The following is a 23,811-nucleotide window of genomic DNA, read 5'->3' on the forward strand; positions in this document are numbered from 1 at the left end:
ATATATATATATATATATATATATATATATATATATATATATACAGGGTGTCCGAGAAGTCCTTCCCTGATTACAGAAATTGATAACTCAGGCTAGAAATAAGATAGAAATATGAAACTGGTGTTGAATTGTTTACAAACTATAAAAGTTTTGGTCACACCAGTACACTTCCACATGAGCACCCTTGGTAGCACGTAGCACATCTAGGCGATATTCAATTTCCATCCACACATTAGCCAACATCACTGGAGGGATCGATGCAACAACTGCGGTTATTCGCTGATCTTCCTGGGGGGTTCTGCGTACATTATGGCGATTCACTACTCCACTGACAAAGAATGTCGCTTCGTCGGAAAAGGCAATTCGTTTGAGATAACCATTATCGTCCGCAATACGTGATAGCATTTCGACCGCAAAGTCATATCGACGTGTGCCGTCGTCGGGCAACAAGGCCTGAACGAGTTGCACTTTGTAAGCACGAAACAATAAACGTTTGTGTAAAATGTCATGGATAGAGCTTTTTGGTATCTGTAATTCACGTGAGGCCCTGCGCACCGATTTCTTAGGACTTCTCAGAAAAGACTGCCGCACAGCCTCCACCGTGTCTGCTGAGGTTCTTGGTCGACCAGACCTCGGAAGGTCAGCAACCGACCCTGTGTTCTTGAACTTCTCATACCAGGCTTTAATGCTCTTGACATCAGGTGGAGTCCTCCCAAATGTTGTCTGGAACTGTCTCTGCACCGTGGTTGGTGATCGTGTCTCATTGTACCACAGGACACACTGTGCCTTCTCCTGGTTGGTTGGCATGGCTTCTTGGGCTTCTTACTTACGTCCTACAAACCTAAAACAAACAAAATTGAGACTTGGTAAAACAGAACAGAACAAACCTAACACAGACAAAAACTTTTATAGTTTGTAAACAATTCAACACCAGTTTCATATTTCTATCTTATTTCTAGCCTGAGTTATCAATTTCTATAATCAGGGAAGGTCTTCTCGGACACCCTGTATATATATATATATATATATATATATATATATATATATATATATATATATATATATATATATATATATATATATATATATATGCGATGTACAAAATATTTATGAAGGAGAAAAACAATGCTGGGGAGGATTACCCATGTCGGTCCCGGCGTCCTCCACAGGGGACATAAAATATGACGACATTATTATTGCTTTATAACTTTAAAATCCGACTGGCAACATTGAAAACTGTTTACAAGGGATGATCCAAATATGATCATTCCCTGTAAACAGTTTTCAATGTTGCCAGTCTGATTTTAAAGTTGTAAAGTAATAATAATATCGTCATATTTTATGTCCCCTGTGTGGGACTCAGGGAAACATGGGTAGGGGAGCAGAGTTGTCTTCAACATTGGGAGGCGGTCATATTTGAGGCTTATTCTGGGATGTATCAATATCATCTCACTTTCCTTCGTGACAGTTGGACAGAAATCATCACATTTCTTCCTAAAAGACACATTTCCAATCGGATTATTGAGGGGGACAGTTCCAAGATTGTAAGAGATATGTCCCCATCATCCCCCCGGGATTTTCGCCAGTGGATATCAGCTAATTTTTTTTAAAAAAAAGCGCGCCATTTTGTAATTTTACGTTGGTATGCTGCCAAAATCTAAACAGAAAATTTAGAGTGTTTCTGGTTTGTATCCTGAAAATTTAAAAGACCGAAAGTTGAACACTGTGTGGTAAAGGCAGACAAACGAACAAATGTAGATCGAGTCAGTGTTCGCCAAATATGAATACCAAATAGCTATATTAATTTAAAACAAAGACATAATTCATCAAAAAGTCTTAAATATTTTTCAACGTAAAATAAATGGTCTTATTGTTGAAGTTCACTTTCGATGCTTTGTGCATTCAATTACGGGAATTACCCGAGCACTTGTTGCAAGACCGTTTTTTTCCGAAAATTAATTTAAAACAATTAACAAAGATAGGCCTATAATTCATATTTTATAAAGTAAATGTTTCAAAGTGTCTAAAATGAAATGAAATATCCTCCAGCGTAAAATAAATAGTTTTATTGGTGAAGCATTCACTTTCGATGCTTTGTGGGTTCAATTGCGGGAATTTCGCAAACACTTTTTCCACGACGGGTTTTCCCTCAAAATGCAGCTTGCTTTACTGAACATCGAAACTTCCATTAATACTGAAGTTTGAATGCAGCACTTAAAATAGTAAGCACTACGTAGTCTTCGGAGCTCCGAGCATTAAGCTTCTTAATTTTGACAAGAATTTTTACGTTATTGCTAGTGTTGATTCTACAGAATGCTTATTTGAAGGCTAGCAACAAATGACTGAACTTAACTGTTGTTGTTGGAAAACCAAATTTTACTGAATACTTTTGTTACCATCAAAGGTAAGAAACAATACTAATAGTTTTACTAATGTATTTACATATTTACTGTTAGTACCGGCACCTATGACCTTAAACCCGTCAACGTATGAGGGATAATGTCCCTCGGCGGTGCCGAGTCAGGAAACTTACTATTCATGGAAAGTATTTTCTAAAATATACAATCGCTTACTTTACTTCAAATAGGCTATAAGCATAATCCACACATTAATTTGTTCTACAATTATCTCAAACTAAGTTGAGGGTTTTATTTATTTATTTATTCATTCAGTGCATTTAGAGCTTTATAAAGGTCTTATGTTGAATATTGTTGTCTATCTTAACATGAAAGCATATAATTCGCCCAAAGAAAGTTTAAAATCTGATAAAAATAACTTTCAATGTGATCACCTTAGTTGTACCAATAATACACTAACAAAAAAGTCAAAAACCCAGGTGGGTTTTAAGATGGGTTTTTTCAGGTGGATCCAACCCGAAAAAACCCGGTGGATTTTTTTCGGGCTGGGCCCACTTGGGCAAACCCTGGTGGAAACCCAGTGGAGTGGAGACACCAAAGTACTCGCGAACACAATTTCCATAGTATGGAGGGTACTATCGTCTGGAAAACATGGGAATGCCCGATCCTTTCGTAACGTGATGGCAACGTATACTCTTCTAACACTTGACGATACTCTGCCGCTATGAAAGTCTGTTGATAAAGAAAGAACACACATTACGATCGCCCCCCACGTATCACACTATTACTTTCTAGGAACACTTGCAAATTTGATATGTAACCCATTCCACAAATTCTCTATGATAGTAAGGATCTTGGCAAATGTGTTAGTGAAATTGGAGGTTACAGGGATTCCAGTTATTCAAGGGCAAAGTGCGCGTAATAGATATCTGGCAACACTGCTATTAATGTTGCTACGCCAGTTGACGTTCGTAATTTTCATTTAGGTTTATAGTCACAGATCCACTTTCTCTAAATTTTGCAACCACTTTAAAAACAGTACAATTGCTGACGCGGTCCCGCTCGAAAATGCGGCAGTTTAAATAACCTATAAATACTCTTATAATTCGATCTTCTGAAAGCAACTTTATCCCAGTTTACTTTCTGTTCGTCAAAGTCATATGTTAGGACGTCACTTATGACAGTAGAAAAAACAAGCGGTCTTAATTTCATCTTAGTTGATGCTAGATCGAAAATAAGAATACTTCATAGGAAAATTTCCGGTGAGACTGAGGTGTCATAAGCTGTGGTTTGCATTTTAAATTTTCGAAGTGGAATCAAGATGGCGGCTATAATCACCATACGCCCTATAACATTTCCCCCTACCAATTACAAAACTACAGTGTTAATTTTACTGCATTGTTCATCTTCAACTTTTATTTGGGCGTTTCCACACTTTGGACTCCCTGTGTATAAATTGTCGTGAAAGAAAGGAAACAATATTTCCATTCACTTAGTGATTCTTTTTCAGTCTGACTAGCTACAACTAAAAGTTCACTAATAGAAACATTCAATTGTAACGGAGCGGGAAAAAATTGTTTTTCCACGGATAACTGTCGAAAGAAGATCAATTATGCAATCAATAGTTTAATTATTTCGTTACGATGCTTTACTTGTAGTTAGTAGGAATTTAAAGGTTGATTTTGGAACAGATTTGGTTTAAATTCACCGTCTTCTCAAATGATGTTGTGTAATTAATTAATTCAGTACAATTTTGAAATGATCGATACGTAGTTATTTGTGTCATATGTATTTTGTTTTTATTGTAGAGAATTGCCAGAACCAATTTTGACGAATGAACTAATGCCAAAATTTGAAGAAGTAGCTGCTTTAAAAGATACGAGAAGAAGGGAGGAGGAGCTTTTAGCCTTAATGGATAAACTTCCAGTATATAACAAACTTCTGCTATCATGGATATTTGTTCATATGAATCACGTCATCGAAAGGGTAATGATTTTTATTTCATGAACTACACATTTTCGATATTTTTTAAAAAAAAATAAATAAAAAATAATTATCCATTGTAACTTAAATCAGTATACTAGAACCACCTAAAACAATATTAGAATATTCATTTTCAGTATCCAGGGGCGGATCCAGGTCCGACTTCTGGGGGAGGGGGGCGGTGGGTTGTCATACTGCTACTTTTAAGGGCTCCAAACTTTGGGATGGCTTTTATTTATATATATAAAATAAGAAAGTTTCCTCTTCTGGGGGGAGGGCAATCGCCCCGATCGCCCCCCCCCCTGGATCCGCCCCTGTCAGTATCTAAGATGTGTAAATAGAGAGCATTGTGCTCGTATATAACGCTAGAGCGCGGCGGCTTAGTGGTAGAGCGTTCACCTGTGATGCATGTTGTCCTTCATTCGGTCCCAACTCACGCCAAGTAGGCTTTGTAGTGTATACACACTGTGTGCGTGAGTTTTCTTGTGGTTCTCCGGTTTCCTTCTACTTTGTTCATCCCATCATTTCATTCATTCTCTTCATTGTCTCCTTTAGCCTAGCCGGCATAGCCGTTGTTCGTAAAACATAAAGATTCCATATTTTTCTCTTATATAACGCATGGGTGGTTAAATACCCTTCCTTGCTGCTGATGTCTCAAATAAACCCCAAATCAGTCAGTGTCTAGTCAAGTGATATATAAATTGCCGACACCTTTTCGTTTGACCAATCCTTCCATCTACAGACGGTGTAAAATTCAAATCTTCACGCAAGTAAAAATGCGTAGTACACGAGGGCTTTCGTTTTTCAAGTGGAAAATCAAACATTGTTTTTAATAGTCGGAAAAATTATTTCAGATGAGTTTCTATGTATGGGGTCAAAGAAGAAACTAATTTTTATTTGAATACTGATTGCTAGCCACTACGTGCCTTTTAGAAACGTTTTCGTTGTCTCTTTCCCATTAGTCCTACTTGAGTACCGTATTGTGTTCTTGTAAATAGGGGATTCTTTCTGGAATGGTATGAGTATTGGTAAGTTTTTGGTATTGTTTTAGTATATTCATATTAACATTTTTAATAGTAATATATATAGTATTCTAGTACTTAAGTGGTATAGTGCTCATCTTTAGGGCAGGAGTACGTAACGTTGTGTTTACTTTCTGATAGACAAACACAATGTGCATGACCTTTTTAAGGATATATCCATTTCTATTATCGTGAGAGTTCCATTGATAATTTTTTCAGTAATGTGCTTTGACACCTCCTTTACTTACCGCTTGCCCTAGGACGCTAAACTCTTGTAGGCCCAAGTGTGAGACATTAAAAGTATTAATTCATTTTTATGGTAGGTACCGTAAAACATGGAACGTAAATAGGAAACAGTAGTTATTGTCTTGACATCCTTAATGTTGACAAACAATATCCCAGTATTTGTTAGTTTGTATTAATGTTTTTTTTCTTTTTTTTTTTTCTTTTTCAGGAGAAGCAGAATAAAATGAACTTGCAAAATATTTCTCTTGTATTGAGTCCAACAATGCAAATTAGCCACAGAGTTTTGAATGCTTTATTTTTTCATAGTAAAATACTATTTAAAGGGACAGTACTGAAAAAGTAAGTTCTATATTTATATATTTGAAGTGTTCTAAAAATTATTTCATTATGGCTTCTTTTACTGGTGTATTTTACGTTTTATTGTGATTATCCGATTCCAACCTCGAAACCCTTTTGGAGAATGTTAACTCTACAAATGCTAGACGAGAATGTTAACTCTACAAATGTAGAAACGTGTCATGGTCCCTCTACATAAATAATTTTCTTGCACAGAAGTATTTTCGTAGATTAGACAAATTTTACACACAAATTTTCAAATAATGATCCCGTATTTTTCATGCGTACGTAGCGTAGATCGATAGGATGGAGCAATTATATTTTATGTCAAACGGGATGAGATAAATTAACAAGTCCGGTTTAAACTTTACTATATCGCCTGTACTATACTCTTACCAAAATTCATATGCGGTAAGGTACGGTTAGATTAGCTTGTGATTACTGAAATGCGGTTGTCTTGTATATATGTGTAATGCCTATTTACCAATTTTAAAATCATCCATTGCCTGGAAATCTCAATTCTATCAAGAGTTTCAAATTTTTACAGATATATGTAATCACAAAGGTAAAATTGTTATCAAGCTTACGCTGGTGAGGATCGGAAAGAGCGGAGGCAGGCGAGAATCACACTCCATACTGGGGCAGTATACCTTTAAACGTGTGATTCAATTATAAGTTTACTAAGAAACGATTTTACAGTGTTCTGAGTATTGGTATATATATTAAACAGCGAAATTAGCCTAAAAATATCACAAACAAACAAAGATAGAGCAATGGAGCTTTGGTAAAAATATGTGTATTTTAATTTCTTTCTGCAGAATATGCAAGGAGAGAAAGTGTTCTTCAAAAAGATTGAGATATATTTGTTCGCCCAATAAGTAATTAATTATTATATCGCTTGTACTACAGTGTGGCTTTGTTTTTGTTTCTCTTTTATGTGTTATATAGTACAATACTTCTAATTTCATTCTTGAAAAAAAAAAAAAAAAAAAAAAAGAAATGCATGTACCTCTTAAACTGTTATGGTTATGTCCGAAAACGAAACAAATCATTTTCATAGGCGAGTACCATGTATACTTCTTCATATAACCCGCTCAGAGCTGATTTGTTTGTAACCAGCTAGCTAAACAGGAAGCGAAAATGACGTTTACTTCACCAGCGTATAGACCTCTCCTTATCGAGTCAACCCTCCCTCCCGGTAGTCTTATGCTATACATATTTTGATTTTGTATCCATCTTATATGAGGACATTTGGCAGATACTTTATTATTTTTTTTTTTTATCTTCATATCTAGTCATGGATTGCTTTTCGCTACCGATAATCATTTGTTGCAATATCTCTTGTATTTTACATATACGAGTAATGGTAACTCCATCAGATATAAGAATTAATAAAACAAACGCTCATTCACTTTAACTGTCTTGTGTTGCTGCCGTGTTGTGTGATAGTAGTATGCAAGGCGCCCTAGTATAAATTTGGGTGTGCAATAGGTCAGTTGTTTGTGGTGTAAAATGGGAGACCAGGAGTTGTCTTGCATGCCAGTGTGTTCAGTATATCAAGGGCAACAATGTCTAAGTGATGATGACATGCAAGACATCATCCGAGAAGAGGAATAGAGGACGGAAAACAAGCCTGGCTGAGAGGAATCGGTGAACAGTGCAGAAGATTCTGATAGGAATCCGTAGAACTTATGCGAAACAACTGACTACAGAATTCAATCAGTGTCTGGATCGACTGTTTCTGCATTCACAGTCGGATGAGAGCTGCATAACCTCAACATTCATGGTCGGGTTGCAATTTCGAGACCTCTGATCATCGCCGGCAACGCGGTAGTTCAAAGAAGATGGTGCTGAAAACAAAAGATAGACCGTCAATGAATAGTGTGGAGTTATTTTCTCCTTGTTTTCAGCATTAGGCCGGGTTCATGTGTGAAGGACCTCCTAAGATACGTGTTCTTCAGACCTCCTACTTCTGCCGTAAAACAATCGGTAGCGCCTTTGTGCTAGTGTGGGCTGTACTTTCATGGTCTTCTATTCGTCATCTCAAAGAACGGTTTGAGGAACATTAGAGTGAACTTCCAACACATAGCCTAGCGCACTTGAACATGGTTGAATATCTACAGTCAGCTTTCGAGCAACAAGTTTGCTGCCAATTTCCTCCTCCATTATCGCTGACTCAGCTATGTGCTTCACTGCATAAAGAATGGTCCACTATTCCTCTGGAAACAATTCACGAGTTATAAGACCTAAACTATACTACAGGCTAAAGGTGAACCAACTTCATATTACTCAAATAAGTTGCATTATGTTAACATTTTTCCATTATTTTGATAATTCGTATAGAATATTTGAACTACTCGATTGGAAGAAAGAAAAAAAAAAACATAGCTACAGACCTACGCTAACTCGGTTTTTACCTTCGTTCCACGGTCCAAATCATCACCGATTATGTTTGGCATTATATGCCAGAAATACCTTGAAACACAAATTTTAAATCTAGTTTACATATTAATTATATTATTTTAAATATTATAATTTCTAATTTTATATTTTAGTAATTTAGTTATAGTAAACTATATTTATTTATTTATTAACATAATTTAGATATATCCGATACAAGACAATTTTACGCGAGAAATTTTAATGATAGGATATGAAAAATAACGTTTAGAGAGAAGTAGGACACTCTTCCGTTGGTTGATTGGTAATTGGATCGAAGTTTAGCGTCCTTTTCAGCACCTAGGCTGTATGAGATCTGAACTTACAGTTAAGTGGAGTTTGAACCACCATAAGGTGTTCAAATTTAAATACTCTTCCACCGGAAATCCAACCCGGGACCACGTACACCAAAGGTGCGTTCGCTAACTACTAGATCAGTCGAGAGGGCTAATCCGGCATCCATTCGGCTGGTAAGACTGAACTGGATTATCTGCCCAAATAGCTTGCCGTAGGATTCGAACCCCAGGCTTTTTTATAGTTTAGAAGCAAAAATGAGGATTATTTGCCCATGCTTATTCAATTCATTTACTAATAATATAATATTTTCCCGTGCTGTGTCATTACGTGTATAGACAGCAATAGATGAGGAGATGAGGTAGCCCTATGTGTAAGTCGCTTTATTATACGACAGCACAAAGAGAATGTGTTGAACTTGAAATGTATAATTATTTTTATCATTTGCAAACACTCGTGCAAATGATATAGTTATCAACCATTGTCAGCATTTCCTTCGCTCATTAATTGATAGTTTCTCTCTAATCTATGAATAGGTACATCCCACCTATCAGTGCCGGGAGCCCTCTTCTTCCGCCAGCGTTGCCCGAAACCCCGACAGGGATAGAGGAAGAGATAAGAAAGCAGGAGTCTTTGCTTAATCAAATTCACCAGGAAATGAATGCTGGCTATGTTTCAAAGCGGCGAGAAGAACAGTTGTGGGAGGTGCAGAGGATTATAACGCAGCTCAAGGTTGGTGATCAATAAATTTCAGTGACATAAAGAATTTTGGAGGTAATATACATAATAGAAATAAAGTTTACTTTTCATAGCTTTTAGCAATAATACATATTGAAATTGATTTTTCTACCAGTTTACATACATGTAAGTTTTAAACAGTGGCGGCTTTTGAGGGAAATCACATACTTAAAAGTATTATTTTATCGCTACATAATGTACTAAAAGTTTTATTTTATCACTACGTAATGTACTAGTTCTTGTAAACATCTTTCTTAAGCTGTGTGAAATTTTATTCCCTTAGTTGTAGCAATAAAGTTTAAATTTTTACCGATCTGACATCATTCAAAAGCCGCCACTGATTTTAAATAGCAAGCCATCAGACTTAAGAAAATAGGAACGAGCTCAGTCCGAATCTTATATAGTATTCACGAACCTTCTTCTTTCAGCGTTTAATATCTGAGAAACTACTGTATTTAATCACTATTTATTCGCCCTCCATCGTAATTTTCTTACAATTGCGAGTTACTTCGTATTATTTCAAATGTCAGAAGTATGTGTTATTGTGCGTTTTTTGAATAGATTGTCTATATAATCTGGAATATATATATAGGGGTCACGGTGGCTCAGTGGCAGAGTGCTTATCTCTAGTGCGTAGGATCCTTGCTTCGATCTCCGGGCAAGTAAGTTTGTGGTGGACAATATCGTGTCCGTGGGTTTTCCCTGGGTACTCTCGTTTCCTCCCACATGGGGCCACGGTGGCTCAGTGGTAGAGCGTTCACCTCTGGTGCTTGGAGTTTCGGGTTCAAACCCTGCTCCCGCCAAGTGAACTTTGTGATGGACAAACACCGTGTGCGTGGGTTTTCTCGGGGTTCTCCCGTTTCCTCCCACTTTCTTCATTCCATCATTTCATTCATTACTCATCTTCACCGTCTCCTTTAGCCTAACCGGCATAACCGTGGGACGTAAAACTCAAAAATTTCATTTCATTTTTCGTTTCCTTCCACATTCTCATTCCACCAATTCTTCTATCATCATTCACTTGCCTTAATCATCCGTTTCTCTTCCTTAGCTTCCCATAGCCTCATGGGCATAATTGTGGGACGTTAAAGATTTAATTTCATTTTGTGTTTGTTTTTAATTTAAAAATTTAAATCGTTTTTCAAAAAGTAAAGTGTCCACATTATTTCCTCGTCCTTCTTATTTCTATTCCAAACCTTTCTTGTAAAAGAATATTAAAGCCCAGTAAATCAACCTCTCTAATATTTCGATCATTCCATCTTGTCGTTGCATCTATGTTGTCAGTGCATAAGATGAAATATAGAAGCACCATCTGAATATATATATAATATAATATAATATATAGATAGATAGATACAGGGTATTTCAGAACAATACCGACAGCATTTGAGAGGTGATTCCTAACACCAAGATAAGACGAAAAGTATAGACCAACCTGGTGCACTGATGCTTCCTTTCAGAGTTCTAGGTTGCCGAAAACATGAAAAAAATAAACTTTAAAGGTCCGTAGCTCCAATATTTTGGGACCTACCGCAGCCGGGTCAAGACTTCACTTAGGAACTAATATGTGCGCTGTCCAAAAATATATGTTTCAGAATCCTAAGGTGCCACACTACAATTTTTATACACGCAGTTTGACCATGAGCATGTATTTTGAAGTACTCACCAACTACCTCTATAAAAATTGTTGCGGAAGTACCGCAGGATTCTGACACATGTAAAATGTAAGCTTCCTCATGGCTATGTGGTTAGCGTGCACACATTTGTCGTGGTAGCCACGGGTTCGATTACCGTCGGAAGCTCATGTGGTTCGGATCCCACGTTAGTCTATAGGACCACGTTTCACATAGCCTCGCTTCTGCAAGGAACGCGAAATTTTCCTCAACAAACCAACCATTGTCTACTTTTAAATCGCGTAATTCAAGCATCGAAAATTTGTTATTAAACGAAACTAGTTACAGGCTTCAAACATTGAGTACAAGTAAATTAAGACTCAAGGAGTCTGATATAGACTAGCTGCGGTTTGTCATTTAAATTATTATTTGCTTAGTAATGAAATTCCAGAGAGAACTGAAAGAGCCTATTTAATAGAGACACAATATCTTAGAGTTGATTTTGAGTTTAACGCCCCATTCAGCATCGAAGCTATATGAGACGTGAACCTACTGATTAACGTGGAATCGGAACCATATAAGCTCCTGCCGGGAATTGAACCGTAGTCTCCCACGTTAAAGACACGTACGCTAACCGCTTAGCCACGGAGGAGCTCACAATATCTTAGAACTTCAATGGTTAGTTAGTTGAACGATCAGTTTCATCGCCTATGGCATGGAAATCATGGGTTTGATTCCCTGAGAATATATATTGTTTAGATTCTGCATCGAACAATAGATCCATATGACCATCTTAACTGGTCACGGGTAACGCGCGAATTCTCTGCGCGTGTTTGCCCACGTTTGATTCCTGTTGGAATATTTGTCGCGGATACTAATCCGAGTAGTAGATTGAGTTTCACATTAAACAATAATTTATTTATTATTTTACGCTTTATTTGCTATATTAATTGATTGATTTGCTCATAGGTTCCTCTTTCCTTTTCATACCACCTCGGCGCTAAAAAGGAATGGAAACTTAAACAATAACCCCAGCAGTCAATATATTCACGTTTGATGTAGTTTCCATGGTTATTTTTGGCGTGCGAAATCCGGGTTCGATTCCCGGCGAGAGTTCATGTGGTTCGGATTCCACGTTAATCAGTAGGTCCTATCTCATATAGCCTCACTGCTGAAAGGGACGTTAAAATCAAAATCAACTCAACTCCATGGATATTTATTATTATTATTATTATTATTATTATTATTATTATTATTATTATTATTATTATTATTATTATTATTATTATTATTATTATTATTATTATTATAGAAGTATATATATATTCAGAATCTTTAAAAACTTAACTTGAAATGTATATTTTGATGAGTAGTCGGGCTCATCAGTTTACTTGTGCAACTGAGGCAGAAGATGGAAAATTCAGCACCTGAGATGGGAAAGAGCCAATTTCTATGATACTGAGATTTCCCTCTTTTTATGTCCAAAGTGTCGAATGTGGGGATTTGCTTAAGTTGGTGATGCAAAACCCGGTTTACAAACTCTTGTATAAAACTAGGGGTACATGTTTCAGCGTTTTCGAAAATTCCGCTCTTAAGAGGTAAAACTTGGGTCGATTCTGTAAAATCTAAATTTCCCTTTCCTTTCTTTTTCTCTCTTCGTAAAGTGTCCAGTGTGAGGGTTCGTTTAAGTTGAAGATGTTATATTCGGTATATGAACTCATAAAAATAAGTGAATACGTATTTCAGCGTTTTCTAAAATTCCGCTGCTAAAGGGAAAATTAGGGTCGATTCTATAACATTTAAGATTCCATGTCTTTATCGAGAAAGTGCTCATTATAAGGATTTGTAAGTATAAGATGTGAAAATCGATATATATAAACTCTCAAATAAAAATTAAATAACTTTTTCAGCGTCTGCGAAAATTTCGCTTGTAAAAAGGGTGAGGGGCCGATTTCCCATTATTTATTCAAAAAATGTCTAATATAAAAATTCGCTTGAGTTAGAAGTAAAACTCTTAAGTAAAAGAAAGAAAAAGTTTCCGAAAATTCTTCATGTTTAAGAGGAAGGGGACAAAATGTACGATTACATGGAAGAACGAAAAGATTCGCTAAAAATCCAGGCCATGTTAATATATGTAGAAACGTGATACTTAGACAGAAAACTCTTTTTATTACGAGAGCAATGAATAAGAAATGATTTTTAAAAATGTGTATGCTAAGAGAAAGAAATGTGGAAAGGTGATTCAAATGTTTTACCCAGGCCAGAATAGAGTATGACATAAATCAATGAAGTTAGGGAGATGAAACTCGGCTTAAAACCCCCCTCATCAAAAATAGGCGGACGTGTGTCCCTGCGTTTTTTTTTTTTTTTTTAATTAATTCCTTTTTGAGAGCAAAGATACATTTTCTGGTATTTTTTCCTCCGTATTGAAAGCAACGTTGTCTGTTATTTGTGATCGCATCACGGGAAAATGACTGAAAACCTCCAAATTAATTTTGAAACATATTTAGTATCTACCTCGAGCTAGGTTTTAATCACTATTTAATTAAAGAGCGTATCTGAAATGGGTATGGGGTTCAAAACTAATGAGGTAAATAGAGTATATGATGAGGCCCTCAAGTTAGGGAGATGAAATATGTATTAGGGATGGCCGGATCCGGATCTCGAATCTCGGATCTGGATCTCGAATCTCGGATCTGGATCCGGATCTCGAATCTCGGATCTGGATTCGGATTTGGGTCCGGATCTCGGATTTCGGATTTGGATCCGGATCTCGGATCTGGATCCGGATCTCGGATTTCGGATCTGGATCCGGATCTCAAATCTCGAATCTGGATCTGGATCTCAGATCTTGATTCTTATCCAAACCCACATCCCACCCAAATTGTGATAAACTTAAATATCAAAAATTCACCGAAAGTAATTTCACGAAGTCCTGATAGTGAATAAGAAAACAGAAAACTAAGACGGATATTGACAAGTCTATTTGTCTCCTTCATTCTACACTAAAGATCAAATTCTTGCCTTACTAAAAAATAATCTGATTTGACCCGGATGAGAATTTGAATGTCGAACCGGTTGCACGACCGATGAAATACGCACATATTTATATTTGAAACCGGAATACAAAACTCGAATATTTAAAATTCCTCAATACACCTATTTCATTGACAGTTAAGAAAACAAACAGTTAAGACAAGTATTGACTAGTTTTTACGTATATTTATCTTGCTCAGTCTGCTCTAAATATCAAATGTATACCTTACAATTAGATTTAATAATTATTTAGTAAATCACAATATGAGCACCGAGAATAAACTATGAATTTTGGTGCCCCTTATCTAGATTTGAAATTTCGGATTCATACATAGAATCAGGCTGAAAGATAAATATTTTGAGATCTGGACACCGAAACAAGCGCTAGTACCAGGATCGTAGCCGTTTTACCTAGGTAATGCGAGCGGAAGGCGAGCACTAATTCCGCATGTACCGGTACTTTGGGGAACACGAGAAACTAAAAACAGATAAATATTCTTTTTCAGGGGCAAGTTGCGCTTTAACATGACTTTTCATGAGTGTTGTGTTCAAATACGAAAACTGTAATGGCGACTTCTTTGAAATAAATGCCTTTTCTTTTTTATCAATAAATTAGGTACTTTCACATTGAATAAAAATTAGCAAAGCACATTTCACTGATTAGAGTGCTGGTTCTTATGGAAGCTTTCACACTGAACCGAAGATTTTCTCATGTGGGTATCGGATTGCCACAATTCACCTTGCTGAAAGACGTGGTTTATCAGGAGGTCGGCCAAGATTCTTTTGGACTTAGCCTGTAGACTGCTTCTGGTCTCAATTATTCCCATATAACAAGACTAACCATATATAAAGTTGGTTCGAAATGATTTAAAATATCACTAATTGACCTTAAGGGGATAATCGCGATTTAAATATTCGTAAATCAGAAGAGATGTAAAAGTTAAGCGTTAAAATAAATCCGATAATTCCTAATGCAACCTAATGATAGCAATAAAACTCCTTATGTAACATTTTCAAAGCTGATTAACAGTTTTGTTCCTGAAGAGGGTTTATGGCAACATAGAATATTATAAATCCAATTATCATAAGTAGTACCTCTGACAGCCCCGCATTTCACATCACCATTGCCCTTCATCCTGACAAATGGGCAATTCACTTACCCACAATGACTTTTCGGGCGTTCCAGTGACATCAATATCTCAGTTTGGGTTTGGGATCATGCTTCAGTGAACCTTGACTATCACCATCAGCAGCTATTAGAGAATCAGAACTTATTTCTGTATTAGACAATGTGGGTAACTATAGCTTTTCGTCTATAGAAGACAGAGAGCGTGCCTTAGGTGCCCGTGGTCATGGGTTCAATTCTCGGAGAGGCACTCAACAATTTCGATGTTGAGCCAGCATCGTGAGGACAATTGGGGAGTTATCTTAAGTAAGAGGTAGCGGACTGCAGTCTAGAATGCCGGCATTAGGGACTTCGGGTGTCGATGCGTTGACTACACATCCCCACTTTCAACGTAAGCCCGCTGGTAGGAACCAAAAGACTGTCGTGCCAAGAATTTAGTTTGTTTTAATTATCATAGATGGCTTCTTTATTATTAAATTTTTATCCAATATTTTCTTTTCAACTTGTTTGGGAAACTCAGAGCTAGATACTTGTTTTCTTTTTAATTCATGTTCATAGTTAGCTCAACTAATCACTAGGGAAAAACAATATTTTCAATAAAATTCGCCTCGCGTCTTTCGTAGCTCTAAGTTTAGTTATTTTTAGTTTTCTTTTTTTTTTTTTTAAGTTGAAGGGCGGTTTATCATTTTCCCCTCGCTTACCCTATTCTTTTTTCTAGTTTTACTTATGTTTCTTTGCACGGACATTGCGCCTATACGCACGTGCTTAGTGTGTTCGTTTACAAAAGCGGGCCTTTTCCTACCACTATAGAAAGTAAGAGTGCACTGTATCAGAGAATTATTAATTGACGTATGTAAGTGAATATATCTGTGACGAAGTCATAATTTCTCAGTTTTTGTATCGTACATAGTTTCTTCATCCTTATTAATCTCTTCACCCCCGCTTCCTGAATTCCAGTTCTAGTATTCTTTCTTAATAATAGGGGACTGATGTCTCATGTAGGCTTATTAACTATAACATCAGCAATAAAGAAAGTGCGGTTTAATTTGCACTGATTTTAAAACATTACGTTAATTAAATAATAATAATAATAATACGGAGCGAGCTCAGGCTACTTATTAGGATTCTTGCTTCGCAATTGGATAATACCGGGTTCGAATTCGGAGACCAGCCATCCTGACTGAGGATTTTCCAGGGTTGTTCCTCAGTTATACTGGGCAAATGCTAGGTTAGTACCTTGATCTAAGGCTCTGGAGACCTTCCTTTCATTCCTTTTCCAATGTTTTCATCTGTTGATTACTACAGTGTAAAATGGCCTCTGAGGATGTATCTGGTAGCTTATAGTAAATAAACAATAACGACGTAATATATCTTTACGAAACGTGTGGGTTAATTTAACTACAGTCCCAATAGATAGCTAAAGTTTCAATATCAATTTTTCTGACTTTTATATACTATTTTCATATTGTTTCAGCTTTCAATTTTCTCATGTATGTTCCCACCGAGAATTGAACCTGAGATCACATGAACAAATGCGAATATGTTAAATATTTTTGAACACTTTAATATACAAAACACAAAACACTTCAATAATACGATGCATGGATATGTTTTGGTTACGTCCTGCAATGTATGATTAAAGAAGCCAGGAGGGTGAAGAAAAAATAACAGAAATCTCTTTTATACAGGGTGTCCGAGAAGTCCTTCCCTGATTACAGAAATTGATAACTCAGGCTAGGAATAAGAATGAAACTAGTGGTGAATTGTTTACAAACTATAAAAGTTTTGGTCACATCAGTACACTTCCACATGAGCACCCTTGGTAGCACGTAGCACATCTAGGCGATATACAATTTCCATCCACACATTAGCCAACATCACTGGAGGGATCGATGCAACGACTGTGGTTATGCGTTGCTGCAGGGTTTCAAGATCTGGTACACGTGTTCGGTAGACCTCATCCTTGACATAACCCCATTTTTGGCATCTGTAATTCACGTGAGGCCCTGCGCACCGATTTCTTAGGACTTCTCAGAAAAGACTGCCGCACAGCCTCCACCGTGTCTGCTGAGGTTCTTGGTCGACCAGACCTCGGAAGGTCAGCAACCGACCCTGTGTTCTTGAACTTCTCATACCAGGCTTTAATGCTCTTGACATCAGGTGGAGTCCTCCCAAATGTTGTCTGGAACTGTCTCTGCACCGTGGTTGGTGATCGTGTCTCATGGTACCACAGGACACACTGTGCCTTCTCCTGGTTGGTTGGCATGGCTTCTTGGGCTTCTTACTTACGTCCTACAAACCTAAAACAAACAAAATTGAGACTTGGTAAAACAGAACAGAACAAACCTAACACAGACAAAAACTTTTATAGTTTGTAAACAATTCAACACCAGTTTCATATTTCTATCTTATTTCTAGCCTGAGTTATCAATTTCTGTAATCAGGGAAGGACTTCTCGGACACCCTGTATTTACTCCTTCAACAAACTCCCGACCTCAGAAGGGCAAGCCATAAGTTAGGTAATAAAGTCATACAACGAACACAACCTAATCGCTCTTCGAAATTCTCGTGTGTATGTTTAAAAATCTACTGTTGTTCCATGCCAACCAGTCTATATTTTTTGTTGTATATACCTTCGAAGTGAAAGATATTCATTATTACATTTGTTGGTTGTTGGACTCGTGAGTCAGAAACTACTATTAATAAAGAGTTTGTTTTGTCTACTATCCCTGCGATTAGAAAAGATATTTCATTTGTATACGAGAAAAGAAGAAACTTTATTTTCTAAGAATAAAATAAATATTTTCAATGTGAAGCTAACATTAAGTTTCGAAGAGGAGCTAAACAGAAGAATTTGTTACCATTTACATCAGTTTTCAGACAGTTCACTATACTCTGAAATGGGAAGAAATCAAACTGGGAAACATTTTACTAAAGAGACTTCGACAGAAAGTGTAACATGTAAATATTGCAAGGTTAAAATAAAATAAAGAACAAAGGTAACACAAACGTGTTATGGAAACATTTAAAAGCACAGCAACCTACTATATCAGTTAATCCTAAAAAAAAGTTTTAACGAATTTTAGATATTCAATTTTATCATCACAATTTCAGATGTAGGTTTGGATACGAATCAAGATCTGAGATTCGAATTTCGGATCCAGATCCGAGATATCCGGATCCGAAAATTTTTGGCCATCCCTAATATGTATATAAAATTCTCATTACAAATAAACAGACACGCGAACTAGCATTTCCGAAAATTCCGGTTTTAAAGGGGTGGAAATTGCAATTTACACTTTTTCGCTACATTGGTGTAGACGTTGTCTGTTGTTTGTGGTCACATTACGGCAATCGACTTACGTGTTTGAAATTAATCTTGGAATATAACTCCCGCCTCAAGGCTTTGTCATGTCACGTTAATTAAGGAATGTGTCCCCATGAGATAGGAGAGTTGGAAAAATACGTCAAAAATAGAGTTTCTTATTAGCTTTTATAATTAGACTTTCATTGAAATGTATATTTTAATGTTAAAATGAGTTTAAATATTTTCCATAAACCTATTTCTCCTAAAATGCAAACACAGACATTTTAACTAGTTTCCTTATAAAGCTTTAGAGGCACAAAGACTTACTTATCCTTTATAAGCCGTTAGTACATAGTATAGTCATTTATTAGTTATTTATATTTTGAAATTTTCCATACTGTCACTGCGTGTACTGCATGAATAATGCAATGTTTCTTTTAAGAATCCTCTACTCCATCGTGTACGTACAAGAACGTTTAAAAAGATAGTAAAAAAAAAAATAAATAAATAAATAAATAAATAAAAAATAAAAAAAATAAAAAAAATCAGAAAGTCAAATAAGAAGCATTTTCCAATTGTGTAAGTTTATTTAGCGTGTAAGCATGAGTTCTTAATTTTAAATCTGAATTACGGTATTAAAAATCCTATAGTTAGGAAATCAGTTTGCACTTATTTGGCAAACACGAATTTCCTGACTTTTACATTTTCCAGGTAACGATTTACATATCCCCAGGTCTGATGTAAAAAAGCAACTATATTTTTCCCAGCCAAGGGGGTTTCTCATCTACTATACATGTTAATGTGTATAGTATGTGTGTAAGTATAGAAGTTCTACTAAACAAACTTCTTTTTTAATAAAATATTCGCTACTAAGTAGCGGGGTAAGGCAAAAAGAGAAATGGATTGTAAGAAATAAAAATTTGCATTTAAATTCCCCGGCTTTTTTAAGCTTTTCATGAAATTCCCTAGCTTTTTCAGGACTTCTTACAAGTAAGCTGAATTCCCTAATCTGTCATGATTTTTCAAGTGGGTGGGAACGCTAAAAATGAGAATACCTGGGTTTCGAATTTTTATTTTGTAAATGCTTTAGCATAAATTTACTTCTCGATCTATGGGTCACACTAGATGGTATTGTGTACTATCTGTTATATTAAAGAAAAGAGAAATTCTAGTATAGCCTAATTGTTGACTTATTTTTTCAGCGGAAACTGAGAATGGTGCAGAAGGCTCAAGGAATTCGCCAAAAAAGTTCGGAGGAGAAGAAAGCTTCGGACGACGAATTTAAAATCGATCTGACTCTTCAAAAGGCAAAATCTTCGACAGATGAAGACACCGAAGAGTGCCGGGAATCTGAAGCAGGAACAGAAGAGGAGAAGCCAGGAGGCAAAGTAGAAGATCATCCGGTGAAGCAAGATCAGAAGGAGGTGGAAGGCGAAAAAGAGACTGTTACCGTGTCTCAAACGGAAAATGAAGCTGAAGTCGCTGCCCCTGAGTCTCAGGAGCCAGTAGAGCATAATCAGGCAGAAGTGGAGAAAGTAGAGGAAGCTGTTGGGAAAGAACAGAAGGTGAAAGCAGAGGAAGATGCTGCTACTTCTAGTGAGAGTGGTGTTGAGCAACATAGTAGTGGAAAAGAGGAAGATGCTCGGGCGACGGTTGTTTATTCGCAGCCTCCGGATGTGGTCGATAGTGTGACAGTTAACAAAGGAAAAACCGTGGAAGAGACAGGTCAGTTTTTATTTCTTAAGTCATGTGTTTCCGCATTTTCATTCATACATCTACGTTCCCTACGTAGGTTTCCATCTTTTAAAGTTTTCACTTGTAACAGTATATGTAATAATTTCATGATACACTTCCAGTGAATATTTAAAATACGTGAAGATTGTGTATACACTTTTTGTTGTTGTTGTTGTTGTTGTTGTTCTGGAAGGCCACTTTGCTGGCATCTTTTCTTCTGAAAATTTGAAAATGCATTTCTCTTGCCATTTTTACTTTCGAGCGACGAAAGGAAAGAAGAAAGCATGATGATATTGGAAAAGAATCGAATTCGTGATTCTGGCAGTTACACGTTTCATGGCGCACATACAGAAAAATTCGTTTTTCGGCATCTGTTCGTCTGTGTGTTCGTTCATTCTGATGTACATTCGTCTAGAGGCCATATTGTTGAACGGTATCGAGATCAAATTTTAAACTTAAGATGTTTATGTGATTCTCCAGGGTTGGGATGGAGGGTTCGAATTTTCGTCCTGCCGCTAAAATTAAAGGTAGTTTACGGTAGGGATAAAATCAAAATTTGTAATTTTCTGCAAAACAGCTTTAACAATTTTGTTTATATTTTATTCAATTTTTCAATAACAGCCATAACAGCCATGTCTGGAAAACATCGAGAAGAGGTGGTTTACTCTTGGTGTGAGTTTTTAAAAGATTTTCTCAGAAACGACTCAAGCATGTGAAAGCTGCATTCTTCTAAAAACCAGTCAAATACCAATGACTTTACATTGCAGAATGAGTTTCATGACCAAGAGGTTATTATGCAAAATTTTTCGTAGTTAAAAGTCAAGTCTCAGTTCAGGTATTTGTGATCATGATGACCAACTATAGTCTTCCTATTATGCAAGGAGTTAAAAAAAGAACAAATCCTAGAGTTTCGAGTGCCAGATGAAAATATTCGTAGGCCAGCATTTGCCCATCACTGCTCTAGAGGAGGAACTCGAATATGCGATTTGTACATCGTATGCTTGCTAGTCTAGCAGCACGGATACGCGGCTGTTAGAGCCTTTCTATTTCAAGTGTGCTCCTGCTGTTGCTGCTGTCGGTGTGTGTTTTCCCGTACCTCCCTCGAAAGAGGAGAGACAAGTTGCTCTGGCCGAGTCTTTCAAAAGTTGGATGTGGATATCGTTACTATAATGAATTATTTCACGGGCTGTCATTCTAAGTAGCCTACAATCTTTACTTGTCAAGATCAAACGACTGAATTACAAATTGGCAACACAGCCGAGGTCATTCACTTCTTTCCCCAAAGCAAAGGAAAGGTTTCCTCCATAAGAGGGCGGCGAGGTTGGGGCCGAAGTGTCTTTCACATATTTTCCGAGGGCACACTTGATATAGAAAGGCTCTAGGCTATGCAAATTTGAAGGCATAGTTCTCTTGGTGGAACACGGTGACTCAATGTGGAACCAGATCTCTGGTGCAGAGTCCCAGCGAGTTCAGTTGGGTTCTTTTGGTGCTGTTCCATTTTTTTAACATTACCTTCATTCCATTAACATTTTGCTCCAAAATAACTAGCAACAAGCATTAAAATATATTGTGTGTGTGCTTACTTAATACTCGAGAATAAAAATTGGTACAAGGGAAAATAATAATTTAAAAAATATTCTCAACATAAATGTCAGAAAATTATTATTTTTCCACGCTTAACAGCACATTTTAAACAGTATCTTCAAAAATCTATTCAGCGATCATTTTTGTTCCAATATCAAAACTATAATATTTATTCCGCATGCATCCCACGATTCTAAAACATGAATTATTAAATAGAAAACATGCTCCCAGCCAGACGACATCATCATCATCATCATCATCATCATCATCATCATCATCATCATCATCATCATCATCATCATCATCATCATCATCATCATCATCATCATCATCATCATCATCATCATCATCATCATCATCATCATCATCATCATCATCATCATCATCATCATCATCATCATCATCATCATCATCATCATCATCATCATCATCATCATCATCATCATCATCATCATCATCATCATCATCATCATCATCATCATCATCATCATCATCATCATCATCATCATCATCATCATCATCATCATCATCATCATCATCATCATCATCATCATCATCATCATCATCATCATCATCATCATCATCATCATCATCATCATCATCATCATCATCATCATCATCATCATCATCATCATCATCATCATCATCATCATCATCATCATCATCATCATCATCATCATCATCATCATCATCATCATCATTATTATTATTATTATTATTATTATTATTATTATTATTATTATTATTATTATTATTATTAAATCGTTGCAGTTTATCGATGGTACTTATTGATCTGCACTTATTGCATAAGCATTTCTTTCAGAACAATTTGACAACAAAGTAAGGCATAATCTGGTATTTTATGTAGTAAATCGTTTAAAATAATAATAATAAAAAAAATGTTGGTAGATAATAAATTATATTACCAATATGGATTCGTTGCTAGGAGGAAACTTTAGTCATTAAGTGTAAAAACTAAGTAAAGAAATTCTTTTAACATGGATTTTTAGTTCCATATGTTAGCAGAAATCCATTTTTGAATTTGAATAATTTAGCAAAAACGTAAGAAGTGAAGTTTTATTGTGTGTGACGAATAAATCTTGTAAACATGAGAAGCCATATATTTACAAGTAACTATTTCCATTAAATTTTCTAGGAATTGTCTCTGTCGAAGAACAAGGCTTCCAGGAACTTTTACAGCAAGAACTTCTTCTAAAGCTGGAGCATAAGGAGCTGTTAGGCCTTCAGTCGGAACTTCAGTCCCGAATTCAGAAGGAAAGAAGTGAAGTTGAAAGACTAAAAGCTGAAATAGCTGAAATGCAAACCTTGTATGGATACAGGTATTATTTATATATTTAATCATATTACGAGTACACAGTAAATTGAAATAATCTTCTTCTACTGGAGTCAACAATCTTTCGATTAGTTTGACACAGCTTTCTACTCGTCCCTATCCTGAGCGAGACTTTTTATTTATTTGTACTCTTTTCTTTCCTACATCTTATATTAGTTGGTCGGTATTATTCCAGTCGCGGTTTTCTCTAGGTATTTTCCTTCTGTCATTTTCTCCATAGCTAATAGCGCGATTTCATTATGCCTCATAATCTGTCCAGTCATTCTCTCTTCTTTTCTTCAGTATACTCTTTTCTCTCTCTCTCTCTCTCTCTCTCTCTCTCCCTCTCCTATACCGTCTCCAACACTTAGTCACTATCCAGTCTTAGAACTCTCACGTGTTCGAATGGTTGGTGCGTGTCCTTCTAGTATGCTTGGTTCCGGGTTGGATTTCTAATGGGACATAGTGTTGACTGAGCATTATAGTATAAATGGGGACGCTACCTGAATGAAGAGGTAAGCGATATGAGGGCACTAGGAGAGATATACTAATCATGTATTACCCGCTTGAACGTACGCCATCCGGCCAGTTATAGCCCTCTGTGGGCGTAGCGCCAGGAAATTTTAGTTTATAGGATTATAATATTTAAAGGTATTTTATCCT

At 36.4% G+C, this 23,811-nt stretch overlaps 1 protein-coding gene across 3 annotated transcripts in view; it reads left to right on the forward strand.

The window, feature by feature from the left end:
* The window catches only part of Rlip (Ral interacting protein), a 213,112-nt gene that overhangs the window by 175,079 nt on the left and 14,222 nt on the right, over positions 1-23,811 (forward strand). For all 3 annotated transcript variants that reach the window (XM_081736141.1, XM_081736142.1, XM_081736143.1), the window contains 5 exons: positions 4,166-4,343; positions 5,817-5,947; positions 9,214-9,409; positions 19,700-20,222; positions 22,972-23,155. In XM_081736141.1, coding sequence (XP_081592267.1) covers positions 4,166-4,343; positions 5,817-5,947; positions 9,214-9,409; positions 19,700-20,222; positions 22,972-23,155 — 1,212 coding nt within the window. The remainder of the gene's footprint in view (positions 1-4,165; positions 4,344-5,816; positions 5,948-9,213; positions 9,410-19,699; positions 20,223-22,971; positions 23,156-23,811) is intronic.

The sequence above is a fragment of the Thermobia domestica genome, chromosome 13 (assembly GCF_964235325.1).
Source record: "Thermobia domestica chromosome 13, izTheDome1.hap1.1, whole genome shotgun sequence".
Lineage (NCBI taxonomy): Eukaryota > Metazoa > Arthropoda > Insecta > Zygentoma > Lepismatidae > Thermobia > Thermobia domestica.